General features: G+C 41.3%; 1 protein-coding gene across 1 annotated transcript in view; it reads left to right on the top strand.

Annotated features, from left to right (window-relative positions):
• LOC137260049 (uncharacterized) overlaps positions 1 to 5,378 on the top strand; it is a 33,262-nt gene extending 27,884 nt beyond the window's left edge. The window contains exons 6-7 of the mRNA XM_067797739.1: positions 751 to 827; positions 4,694 to 5,378. Of these exons, the coding sequence (XP_067653840.1) occupies positions 751 to 827; positions 4,694 to 4,918 (302 nt within the window). The 3' untranslated portion in view covers positions 4,919 to 5,378. The remainder of the gene's footprint in view (positions 1 to 750; positions 828 to 4,693) is intronic.
• The last annotated feature ends 8,947 nt before the right edge of the window (positions 5,379 to 14,325 follow it).

The raw sequence follows: 14,325 nt of genomic DNA, 5'->3' as shown, positions 1-14,325 counted from the left end.
TAATACGTTAGTAATAGATAATGCTATAATATAAAATAGGCAAATGCCAATAAAACAACGGAATTCAAAATATCACATAGAGGCTTAAACTAGCATGTAGCATTAAAACTATGTGATTATATGGGAAACGGGGGGCAGTAGATCGCCCAAAACTGAAGGAAAGTCACCATACTAGGGACGATAGGGAGTTACAGTGTTTTTGCTGTGTGCATGGACTGTAGCTGAAGTTACACCGTCCCTTCGGTTGTTCTGAATGATCTGAAAGTTCAGGAATCATCCATGATCCTTCCCGTTACGATAACTTACAGTTTCACTTCCTGGTATTTCAGCGCTTTGCGCACAGACATGTTAACACCAGTCTTACCAAACACAGCGCCACAGGCTTCGCTAATTGGTTTAATTAATTGAAAATCTGTATAAAGTGTAATCTATTTTGTTTTTATTGGTTTGACAAAGTGGGCCTGCAGATTCCATTCAAAGCCTGCAAACCCTGATGGCCAATTGGCACATTAAAATATTGCAAACACTGCTGCCACGGCCTCTCTGCAATGCTAAACCCCTAAATGAAGCAAGAATGGATTTTCTCAGGTTCTGAATCTCTGGTCTCCTCTTAAATTTATATGGGTTAGTTTGTTACCATCAAAATTATTATAATATTCAGAGACTAAGCATTCGTCTAGGCTGGTTGCTGTAGGTGACATTCACGATGTTTCTTTACATACGTTCCACTGACTAAGTGTGTCCTTTCAGGGAATAATCCAAGGTGCTACTATGTATTTGTGGAACTGGTGGAGGACAAGATCCTGACGGACTCAGAGAAAGATCTGGTAATAATACACTAGCTTCTACTGGTGACGTGTAGCCCTGTGCATAGAGCTCGAGTCTTAAGCAGGTTGATCTGAGGAACGTTGGGCACTGACAGTGCTCGGATTGGTGACCGTGTTTGACAGCTTGAGTAGAGAGAGTCCCTAAGACTTCAGTCTTGTCCCACAACGAAGCATATGAGACATGAGTTTGTTCAAAATTGCCTTTGTTAACCTAGCAGAGAGTGGGTACCCGGTGGGTTATGTCATGGCACTGTTTACCTTCAAGCATCTCCCGGGCAGCCTGGGTTATCCGGGGTACTAATCATCATACTGTAGCACTTTCAGCATCAGCAACTTCTATGACGTGAGTGCCAACGAACCTCGCAAAATCATCAGAGACACAAAAGCAAGTAGGTGTAACCTTGACTGTTTTCCAACCAAGCTACTTCTTCAAATAAGTCATTGTGTTCTGCCAGTTAAAACTAAAACTGCCAACTTGAACTTGTCAACCGGAGTGGTTCCGGCTACCTTCAAGAAACCTTCCCTTGATCCAGACATCCTGAAAAGTTACATGTCGATATCTAACTTAGATTTCTTGTCTAAAGTTTTTGAGAAAGTTGTAAAAATCCAACCTTTATAACACATGGAGACATTTTCCCTAACTGATAAATATCAGTCCGGCTATAAGTCTACGGAAAAGACCCTTGACCAGATTAAGATGAGTGTTGACGCTGGTTCAGTTGCCATGATGGTGTGTAAGGGCCTCTCTGCTGCATTTGATACGGTTGACCATCAAGGACTATTGGATCGCATACACCAGGATGTACGGCGTGAATAGCATAGCACTGTCATGGTTCAAATTTTGTCTGCCTGACAGAGTTCAAGCTGTCCAGATTGGCAACGTGCGATCCGATCTCTGACCTGTGGAGTGTCACAGGGCTCGGTCTTAGGACCAATATTTCATACAGTGTATACGAGACCACTCGGATGTATCATCTCTCAACAGCAGCTTGTCCATCACTTTTATGCTGATGACTCACAGCTAGTAGATCACATTAACACAAACGAAGAAAAACAGATATTTCCAAGGCCGAGAGCTGCATCTCAACAATTCAAGATTGGATGTTATCGAACATGTTGACATTGAATACAAGACAGAAGCAGTGTTCATATGGCCACCTGCAAGACTGAAGAAATGTGGCACTAAGCAGCCATCTTGCCACATATCACTGTTTCTCCAATCCCTTCACTTGCTTCACATTCCTGAACGTATCAAATTTAAAACGCTAATTCTCACTTATCAGGCAATTCACAAAATGGGACCTGTTTATCTTCAAGACTTCATGACACTGTACACTCCCTCCAGAACTCTCCGCTTCCATGATCAGTATCTCCTGTCCATGCCTATTTAAAAACTCCTTTGCGCACAGATATGTCCTTTCGGTATGCAGCTGTTACCTTTTGGAAATTTCTGCCCCTTGATCTAAAACTGGTACTAACTCTGGAACGCTTCAAAAAGAGACCCAAAACACACCTCTTTCAAGAATATGTTTAATAAATCCACGTATTATTTTGTGCATATGAACAATGACTTCTCTGCGCTTTGAGCATTGCCTTAGTGCGGTGGAAGTCGGCACTGTATACGTACTCTTATCTTACCTCACACATGAATGCCGTTTTCTGACTGGCTAAGCGCTCTTCTATTGTTTTCAGTGTACCCCTCATACAAGCGGGAAACATTGCAATATACCCCCCTGCCAGTGGCATTGGTACTTCGTTGCAGTACTTCTTTATCTGGAACAACACTGAATCATGCATGATGCACGGAAATTACCGATGTTTTACGAATGCAAAAAGTTGGAAGGGAGATAAATGTTTTTTCTTGTGTCGTTTCGAAAATCTAGCGATGTCTATGAAAAATTGTGACTCACATTCCAATAAATAAATTTTGACGAAACGTTCAAATATAGTCCATGTGAATATTGAGAAAGGGAATTACACTGCGGCGACTTTACTAAGACAATACAGGCGGGAAAAACAGCGAGCTGCAAGATTCGATTCGTTTGATTTGCACAGGCTGGCTGAAGTGATCGATCCAATACCCAAGCTTCCAACAGTTCAGAATTAACATTGAGGTGTGCGGTAAGATAAATGCGTTGTGCACTGGTCCCTCAGAGCCCAGGGGTTGATGTACGCTCTTGACGAGAGAAGAGCATATACTACTACTACACTTTACAGATTAAAGATAAAAATGCAACTGAGAGGGTTCGGCTGATCCATCATAAGCTCAGGGCCCTCGCCCGCTCTAAACACAGCCCGGACAGCGAATGGGACTTCCCCCAGGAAACACTGCCCAGTCGAACCCACCAAGAACTTTCCGCAGAATATGGAGGCTCCCCAACACTGACAACCTTCTGCATTACCCAGATTGTCAGAAGGGCTGGGCTTCCGGTGGAGAACCCAGGCACTCTCCTGATCTGCGCCAAGAGATCAGGAGGTACCAAACCAAGGGCATCGAGAACAATGGGGAGCCCGACGACAGTGTACTTGGGATGCAAGCGAGACAGTTCAAAGGCGATGTCCGCACATTTATAATGCTTTTCCAGAATCTTGCTGTCAAAAGGGACAGAAAATTCAATGATATAAGTAAATTCATTGGCTTTATCAAAAAGGACAAGATCAGGTTTGTTGGCAGGCACTTTTCTGAGGCTGTATATTGGCCTAGTCTATAGAAATTTAAAATTTTCCATGACACCCTGGACATGGTATATTATTATTATTAAATGGGCTCCACACGTGAGGAATCGAGGGTTGGGGAGAGGATTGGGTGTACTGTGGAATAATTGATTTCAGGGCAACTGGAAAATGTATAGGGGGAGTGCGAATAGTAGTAGTAGCAATAGCGTTTAAAATCCCCACCTGCCCTACTGTCCGAAACTTTCATCTTGCACGGCCAAATTTCAAAAGAAGCCTGTCTGGTGGTCTGGTTGATATTTTCACCCCTAACAGTAAATATTTTATATCAGGTTTTCTTTTCGTTAGTTTGAGGTGTTTAATGTTTTATGATAATTATTTTAAAAACTACTCACGACTGTACTGATCATGTCACGTTACCCACTCACAACGATATTGCCGATGTGACGTTCAATATTAACTCACTCACTCACTCACTCACTCACAACACGTGTACCTAAGCTCGCTGCATTGCCTGTTAGTGTTTCATTGCGATGCCTACAAACCGTAACGTATTCAGAAACTTGATTTTGTTTATATTGTTGAAAACCGGACAGGCAAGTTTATATCCGAACTAGTAAGTTTTTTTAAAATCCGAGTTTTAAACACTGGCACTTTTTAGCATTTGTCAGAAAAGGAAATGTTTGAGGAAGGGTCAATTGGTGGTACAACAGATATTTTTGGAGAGGCAAAAAATCGTAATCTCACAACGTTTGGGAAAGACTAAAGAAAAGTCTCGTACCTACCAGTGTCAGGGCATTGCTCAAACTCCACTGTCACTGTCCGCTGTATTGATCTCTCCTATGGAACAAAGTTTTGGATGAAAAAAAAATCTGTTTTCAGTTTCGGTTGAAAATATTTCTTGCCTTTTATCGCAAACGCATATAAATGCCTTTTGTCCTTCTGGGTGTTTCGGCTAGGAACACATATTTAGTCATACCATGGTGACGTCATCAAGCTCATGACGTCATAGCATTGTCAGGGCATTGTACACAATCTACTGTCAAAGATCCATATTTGATGTCACGCAAACAATATCTCCCGTGGAACAGAGTTTTTGATGAAAAACATCTGTTTTCAGTTTCAGCTGAGAATATGTCTTGCCTTTAACCCTAAATGCATATAACTGTCTGTTTTTAATCTGTGTGTTTCAGCTGGGATCCTGTGTTCAAACCTGCCATGAACGATACAGGGAACTGGTCACCTCAGGGAGTATCGTGGCACCAGTTGTGCTGCAGATGGAGAGGGGAACCTTTGAAGGGGTCGGCCGTTTCCTTATTGGCCTTAACCCAGAAGCATCGAGTGCTCAATACAAGCCTACAACGTTTACTCGCAATCCTGAAGTTCTTAGCTATCTCCTGAAACATCAACTGAAATAGGTTCTGATAGTTTCAACCAGAGTGGTATGACTTCATATGCACCGTCACTGGTGTTTTGATGTTTGCTTATATGCCGTTTAAACGCCACACTCATATGGCGGCGGTCTGGACCAGACAATCCAGTGATCAAAGGATGAGCATCGCTCGACGCCATTGGGATACGATGACATCAGTCGCCTCTTACGACAGGCATGGGTCACTGACCAGTTCTAACCTAAATCTGTCTGTATCCAAGCGATTCCATTATTAATAGATCCCCCTTCTGGGGGAACAACTTGTTGAACAAGGTTTAAGACATACATGATCGAGGCTGTTGTTTGTAAATGATGTAGACGGGGTGCCAGATATCAAGCAAATAATGCTGGATTGACGGGGTTTGAAATCCAACATAGGCATGTTGTCACCGAGACTGTTGCTGCTTCGAATAATTTTTCACAACAGAAGTAAAGCAATGCTAGTTCTGTCCAGGTAACGGAATGTGTACTCAAATATTCCTTATCTGTTTGTAATGTTAAAAAATGTATTGCAACTGATTAAAATGATCTCATTGAGTACAGATAGTTGTTATTAGTAGATATTTAGTAGATAAACATACTGTGTTGGAAAATCAGAGGTCTATAACGAAATGATAATAGCTCTAAATTTGATTTAAAACCGAACGCGTAGCGTCTAATCACGTTATATAGCACGGATTTTCCAACACAATATGTATTTGTTTAACATCTGAATAATGCGGTCATGGTAAAAAGGAGATTAGGAGTTATTACTCGCCCGTTGAAGATACTGCAGTGTAATATTTTTTACGGCAATATCGCACTAGTATGACGTCAAAATGGTTCAAAGTTGTGACATCACAATGCTAATGTCGATGTCGCAATTTTACTAGCCCTTGCTTGACTCGCGGAAAGCTGAGAGTCCTCACACTGTAGGGAATTTCACAGCAGTTTCTATCAATTTATGCTGGCGAGTAATAAACAGAATACTAAACTCGCTTCCGTGAAATATCATTTTTATTAAACTCGTTAAAGATTTAGTATCAAACTCGCTTCTGCTCGTTTGATATCAAATCATTAACTCGTTTGATAAAAATGCTATTACACAGTAGGTCGTTTAGTATTCTTTATGTACATAACGAAATAATAATAGCTCTAAATTTTGTATTTATAACCTCACGTGCGGTTTAGGAAAAAAGATGAAACTGTTTTCAGCATGAAATTGTTTTCACTTCTCACATGGGTAAACTGACCCTCCAACAATTATGAATTATTATGAAATTCAGATTGTTGATTTTCCATCACCATTCACGATTTTCAAGTATGGAGAAATTGTCGAAGAAATGCATTTAAAACTTTAATTTCACTGTACGTTCTTCAGAAACATATTGAGATATATATTTTGAATTGAACGCTGAAGGCAGAGAATATACTCTCCCCAAAATGAAACGCATAGGTGATACTGATATACATCATTCCATTTTGTCTTTTCAAATATGTGTTTCATTGTTATAAATTCGCCATTATAACGTGGTTTGTGCACATGAAACCAATGCGTAGCGCAAGAACGCATCTTCGGAAAGAATTGTTTCTGCAAGAAAAGGACTAGTTATGAAGTGAAACATTTCCACTGAATGACTGGAGGCTGGGTTGCCATTGCACTTCACCTCAATGTTCGCCAGGGTGTCATCAATCGTTTATGGGACCGATACCATCAAACCAATTCTGCGCAAGATCAGCCTTGTGCTGGTAGACCTCAGACTACCATTGCAGTGCAGGGTAAGTACATGTGCAATCTAAATATCACGACGCTTGAAGATCCAGGGTAGAATAGGCTTTCAGCAAACCATGCTTACCATAAAAGGCGACTACTCTTGTCGTAAGACGCGACTAACGGGATCGGGTGGTCGGCTAGCTGACTTAGTTGACACATGTCTTCGGTTCCCAATTGTGCAGATCGATGCTAATGCTGTTAATCACTGGTTTGTCTGGTTCAGACTCGACTATTTACAGACCGCAATCATATAGCTGGAATATTGTTGAGTGCGGCGTAAAACTAAAATCACTCACTCACTGAAACAGTCACAGCAACTTCAACTGCAAGTGCAGTACCTGGTTTGAGAATGTGGACGCAAACCAGTCGAAATCGTTTACCAGAAGCTAGATTTCGAGCCAGGGGACTCTATTTTGGCCCTGTTCAATGGTGCAATAACGTCCGATTGTGGGGTCTACAAAGTGGTGACGTGTATCGTTTCACGCCATGACGGAAGGGTGCGTGTCGATCGAAAGTTCGAACGTTTAGCCCAGAATTGTTTCGCCCAGGCTGCCTTATATGATTGTGGAGGTGTCATGATGGCATGTCCTACACCCAAACATGTAACTTTATGCTCCTTCAGTGCACTGCTGTTCTGCACAGAGACGAACTCTTGGGAATTCCAATCACTGACCGCCAGAGGGAGGTGTTCCAGCCAGATAATGCCAGGCCACACAGAGTACATGCCACTATTCAGTATTTTCAGAACAGAACCTTACAGTGCTTCCATGTCGCGACATCCATATAGCATTTGCAGGATGACCTCGGTCGACGATCGACGCGAACGTTGACGTTAACATCCATACCAGACGTTGGGGTGGTGTGTGTGTGTGTGTGTGTGTGTGTGTGTGTGTGTGTGTGTGTGTGTGTGTGTGTGTGTGTGTGTTGGGAGCGGGGGGGGGGGGGGGGGGGGGGCTCATGGTGGTCACAACATACATTCAAGCCCAACTGAGAACGGTCGCCCTCACTTGTTTAACATTGTGTAAACTATGCATGGTAACTGATATTAGATTTTACATTGTGGAATTTGGCCGCAACTGGTCAAGAATTACAAGTGTTATCTCACTTTAAAGTTAGCAGATTACATTCGCGAAAACACACTTATGCATTTCTTTTTGAGGGGTTCGTAAAATAAGTTAGATTAGTTTTGCACAAAATAGTTACTATTGAAATTCAATGAAGTTTTGGGTGAAATCCAAAACCTATTTCACCACAACACCTATCTGTGAGAGAAGTTTGATGAAGAGACATTGAAGAGTTTAAAGTTCTACACCAAGAAAAAAAGCAAAACCAATTTCAGTCGAAGTCAAAAGTGTTGCCATAGAAACGCAAATAGTGTTATATTCAGAAATCCAAAGCTACCAAACAGTTCACCACCAGACCTATCTATGAGAGACATTTGATGAAGAAACATTGAAGGGTTTAAAGGTCTACACCAAAAAAGAGCAAAACCAATAGAAATCCAATTTTGGTGAACGCATCCCCACAACGCATTGCGGCCAACCCCCCCTCCCCCCACCCCCCTCTCCCCCAAACAATTAGTGCTGGCTCAAAATAGCCGTAGCTCTTTAAAATGTCAAAAACCACCATATTACCAAACTCGAAACGCGGTAAGTTTCATTAAAAGGATTGTAATAAGTTTAGTTTAGCAAGGTTATGGTCTTGCGGTCTCAGTGAACTTATCCTCAGTACTTTTGTTACACTCCACTACTGAATCTAACAAAACCTTATGGGAGGCCGCGTGGGGTAACCTTTGAGATTGACCAATCTGAACACGGCTTACCAAATTGCGAAAGTGCACATTCGCACATACCTTTTGAACGTTTTATCTCGAAAAGGTTCGTACCTGAACAATTCCGAATGCTATTTAGCGTACGCTCGCTTCCGGGTGATGCACAACACGGCGTACGTACAACCATGACAACGGAGAGTAAACAGTCGATGGAAATATTGTTTTTGGCAATATTCAAGGATGTTATCTTATGACTATTAGCTAATGGTAACCATGTCAACAGAAACCACAAAGCGTATATACTGCAGGTCAAATAACTGAGTTATATGCCAATTTGTGTTTGTGGAGAGATCTGTGTCTGTGACCTGAGTATTTTGAAAGTCCCTCCGATCCCTAAATAGTAGCCGTTGTCTGATTGGTGAAATCAGTCTAACCGTCTCGCGTTTGATTGGACGGTCATTGGTCGTTCAAAGGTTACGTGACGCGACCTTGTACTGGGTTTTGTTAGACTCAGTGGTGGAGTGTAACGAAATACACTGAGGCTAAGTTAACTTAGACTGATGGTCTTGTATCGATGGAGAAACATGTCGTGTATCGTATAGGCCTGTTTGCATTGTGAACCAGTCCTCTGATGGTCTCGCTTCTGAGTGTATTTTCATGAAGATTTTCTCTGTTTAGAAATCTACAGAGAAGTGTGGTAATTTGAAATATCACTTATAACGGGAGAATGGCGAACTTTCTACCAATGTCATTTCAATGATGAAACTGAAAATTTGTCAGCTCTCTCCATTTCCGTTGTTACTTGTCCTGAAGCAGTCTTGAATGGTGGACTGCCTTGCATTTTGAACATTCGTGCCCCACATGTTATTGGGGGACAAGCCGAATAACTTAGAGGTTACGGACAGGGGCGAGTGGTGACGATTCAATCTGAGCAGCGAACTGAACCGAGCACATCCGATGGTAATGCAGGGGCGATAATTCTGATTGTGTCAAATGTCAGTGTCGTCTGCTTGCCGCCAAGATGGGCTTGAAACGGTTCGCTTGTCAAGCCTAAGATGACGATTGAGATTAACCGACAAACTTTAAGACAGTAAGAAATATATATTTGTCAGCTCGTTACTCGGTGTGTATTGTGTGAAGTACCGCGTATCCCGTTAGCTTACATGGGTTTGAATACTGGCCATAACATTACGCGATGAAGGCTCATGGTGACTGCATCTCGGCTTTCGCCGTTTATGGGCGCGAAGAGCGAAGGCTTTAACCGCTGCTTAGATTACCCCCGCCCTGATAAACGCAATTTTAACACCTGTCTTGAGTACAGACGACCCCGTTCGTCGCCAGTTATGACTAGAATGGGTAATTGTTGAAGACACATGCCAGTCATATATTCTCCTATTCTCGCGGTACTTTATATCGGCTGAAAAAATAATACAAACAGTTTTTTTTGTATGGGTGCTTGTTATTTTTAAACGAAGATACTCCTCCTTACACATACACATACACGTCTATCAACTGCTTGATCCATCAGGTCCCGATTTCTAGAAACAAACTTAAATTTTTACTCAAATTTCAAACTGAGTTTGACAAAATGAAACAGCTGAATTTTAACTCAATAGTATTTTACAATAAAAAAACATACATATTTAATTAATTTATCCACCCAACTCAATTTGTCAACTGTGTTTGCGTTTAATATTGATTTCAGTTCAGTCTATGAAATGAATTCTCCATTGTTTACTCAAATGTGAGTATTAACTCAAACCAGGGAGCCTATATAGAGATATTTTTATATTATAGAGTATCCCTGCTCAAACTGAAGCCAATGCTGAGACTTAAATTTGGTTCGAGTGTGAACTACCACTCTTGATCTCTCTTAAAAAACAATTTCGCCTTATTGAGACGTCTCCCATTCTCGCGGCATAACGAGGAAGTAACGTTATTAAGTGTCAGGAAGGGGAATACTGTCGGAAAAGGGCGGCAAAAAGTTACGATTTTTCCAAGTTGGTAAAAACTCACGAATATTCGTTACATTGGAAAATTTTGATCACAGAGTTGGGCCACTTCCTAGTTACTGGTCAATGATGTAAACAACCGTTAAGTATCGCGCATCTGCGATCTCGGCAGAAAACGTGTTTACCGCGAGAATAGGAGACAGCCCTACAGGGATAATCTACTAATCTCTATTCTCATTGATTACAATCATGGCACAGCTGAAGACATATCAGGTGTGATAGTGTAATATTCATTACTGATTTTCCTGAGATTCTGCCATGCTGAACGCTACATCTTGGAAATTGTAGAAGATAGATGGAATTGTTTCGCTCAGCTGAACACTAGACAAGTATTCACAATCACTTAAAAGCATCCCTGTGTCATTGCCATAACTTTCCATAACTTTTATCGGGATGATTCCCAACAAATTGGGTGCTCGGTCGTAGTGTGGTAATATCGTCACCTATTTTCGTGGCATGTAATTTCTATTTTTGCTTCGGCACGTTAGATTACAAACTGACATGTTTTCCCTGAGGTTGTATAATGTTGTTGAAGTTAAAAGGATCATTACTGTGGATGTGTTTTACCTTTTAAGTCCAGTGTTCTTCGGGAATTGTCCCAAACTGTCCATTGCAGGTATGATATGGGTATGTGGTATATGGTATGGTATGATATTGAACAGTTATGTGATAGCATAAGTATAGACTGATCAACAAAGATGAAATGTTTGTTATAATATAATATAATATAATATAATATAATATAATATAATATAATATAATATAATAATGTGATATTTCCATCCTCATTATAATGATAACGAACGAAAACATTTTAAAGTTTAACCATCTCCTTAACCAGTGGTAAAAACTAGTAGGCCTGAAAAATATCGAGGTCAATGTACGTCTTTACATTTTCTCATATGATCCTAATTATAGATTATTATTATTATGTTTTGAAACACATTTAGAGAATTTATGACTGATATCTTTATATGTAGATTTATGCTGACATTTTATATATAGATTGGCAGCGTGTATCCTATTTCTCACACGCTCTAAGTGCGACCCCGTCTGTCTCATTACGCTTATTCAGGGCGAAAATATTATTCTGTTGAATGAGACAACAAATGTAAATATCAAAAATGCAAATATCAAAATTAAAGCAGACTCAAGTTATTTAAAGCAACAATGTCAGCCTATTACCCTGTTTAAGGAATGTATCCATCAACCTGCGCTTAAAGGCATGATATGTCATTCATCTGCAGCTGACAAAGAATCCTGTTTCATGTCATGTGTTTGTTAACAGTTTAATATTCTAATATGTGAAAAAGCGATACATCGTTTCGGGTTTTCACATTGGTGTATAGTGCCATTGTTCACCCAAGAGAACACACTTGGCAACGAATTTTATGATGTTTATCATTCTATTTTTTTTTAAATTATATAGTTAGCCAACAATGAGCATTCATTGTATTGGCGGTTTATCCTTTGAAGGAAGACGTTGTTTATACAGGCACTTTATGACAGTGTGTGTTAGTATTGATTAGTAAATCTACATATATAAACACTATCTTTTGACAGATGTACAGTGCAAGTAATTACTCAATCAGCGTATTGTCAGCTAATCATTTATATATGTTAGTTTTTATAACTCAGCTGCAATTTCCTCTTGCTGTACTTCCATGACAAATCAACACGTTTGTACCACGAAAGAGTCAGTTTATGAAGTGAGGTAAAACACCTGCATGTGTGTGAGGTGAGGATGAACATCTGCATGTCTGCGTGATGAGGTTTAAAACCTGCATGTGTGTGAGGTGTGGTTAAACACCTGCATGTCTATGACTCGAGATTGAACACCTGTATGTCTCTGAGGTGATGTTGGACATTTTCAGGTGTGTGAGGTGTGGCTCAACACCTGCAGGCTCCATAAGGTGAGATTCAACATCTTTAGCTTAGTGATGTGAGGTTGAAAACCTGCAAGAATGTCAGGTAAGTTTGAACACCAGCAACTGTATGTCTCTGAGATGAGGAGGGTGACAACCAACAGGTGTGTGGGGTGAGGCTGAACACCTCCAAATGTGTGAGGTGAGATTGCACGCCTGTTTGCCTGTGAGACGAGGTTGAACACCTGCAAGTTTGTGAGGTGAGCCTAAATGCCTATACGCTTGTGAGGTGAGGTTCAACACCTGCATGTCTGTGAGGTGAGGCTCAACACCTGCATGTCTGTGAGGTGAGGCTCAACACCTGCATGTCTGTGAGGTGGGGTTCAACACCTGCATGTGTGTGAAGTGAGGCTCAAAACCTGCATGTCTGTGAGGTGGGGTTCAACACCTGCATGTCTGTGAAGTGAGGTTCAACACCTGCATGTCTGTGAGGTGAGGTTCAACACCTGCATGTCTGTGAAGTGAGGTTCAACACCTGCATGTCTGTGAGGTGAGGTTCAACACATGCATGTCTGTGAGATGAGGTTCAACACATGCATGTCTGTGAGGTGAGGTTCAACACATGCATGAGGATAGGTCAACGCCTGCATGTCTATGAAGTTAGGTTAAACACATGCACATTTGTGAGGTGAGATTGAACACCTGCAAGTCTGTGAGATGGGGTTCAACGCCTGCAACTCTGTGAGGTGAGACTGAACACACTTAGGTCTGTGAACACCTTCATATCTGTGCATGGGTATGAGGTGAGGTTGAACACCTGCAAATGTGTGTGAGGTTCAGTACGTGAATGTCTGTGAGGTTAGGGTTCAACACCTGCATGAGGATAGGTCAACGCCTGCATGTCTATGAAGTTAGGTTAAACACATGCACATTTGTGAGGTGAGATTGAACACCTGCAAGTCTGTGAGATGGGGTTCAACGCCTGCAACTCTGTGAGGTGAGACTGAACACACTTAGGTCTGTGAACACCTTCATATCTGTGCATGGGTATGAGGTGAGGTTGAACACCTGCAAATGTGTGTGAGGTTCAGTACGTGAATGTCTGTGAGGTGAGGTTCAACACATGCATGAGGATAGGTCAACGCCTGCATGTCTATGAAGTTAGGTTAAACACATGCACATTTGTGAGGTGAGATTGAACACCTGCAAGTCTGTGAGATGGGGTTCAACGCCTGCAACTCTGTGAGGTGAGACTGAACACACTTAGGTCTGTGAACACCTTCATATCTGTGCATGGGTATGAGGTGAGGTTGAACACCTGCAAATGTGTGTGAGGTTCAGTACGTGAATGTCTGTGAGGTTAGGGTTCAACACCTGCATGTCTGTGAGGTGAGGTTCAACACATGCAAGTTTGTGGGAGGGTAAGGGTGAATATCTTGAAATTAGCATGAAAACATCTGTCACAACTTCAAGGGATGGTGCTGTAATACCATCAGAATCAGGTGGTTAGGCTTGCTGACTTTGTTCAAAGCATTATATCCCATTACGTAGGTTGATGCTCATGCTGTTGATTACTTGTCTGATCCAGATTACAGACTGCAGAGACATAGCTGGAATATTGCTGAGCGCTGCATTAAGCAACAAATAAAAGGTCGTTACAGACAAGAGCGTTAACGGTGCTGGATACTGTTTGATTTCAGGATACTTTACACAAACTTTCTGTTTCATGCCATAAAGCTGGTCCACTGAAAATTATTGTTGAAAAGCAAAATGTATAATTTTTGGTGTCTATTATAAACATCTGGTTATACTTTATGTGTCTTCTGTAATCTTTTCTGCATGGAATAAGTAACAATCACGACAAATTGTTCTAGAGTGTGTGCATAATGGGCAAATTCATCCGGAAAAACTGTGCCATAGGAATACGTCCTCAAGAGATGTATCATCTTAGGACCAATTTCACTGCAGGATCAAACAATGTTATAGATGCAC

Source organism: Haliotis asinina, chromosome 13 (genome assembly GCF_037392515.1).
Source record: "Haliotis asinina isolate JCU_RB_2024 chromosome 13, JCU_Hal_asi_v2, whole genome shotgun sequence".
NCBI classification, from domain to species: Eukaryota; Metazoa; Mollusca; class Gastropoda; order Lepetellida; family Haliotidae; genus Haliotis; species Haliotis asinina.
Note: the sequence above shows the minus strand (reverse complement) of the source record. Positions and strands in the feature narration are given on the sequence as shown.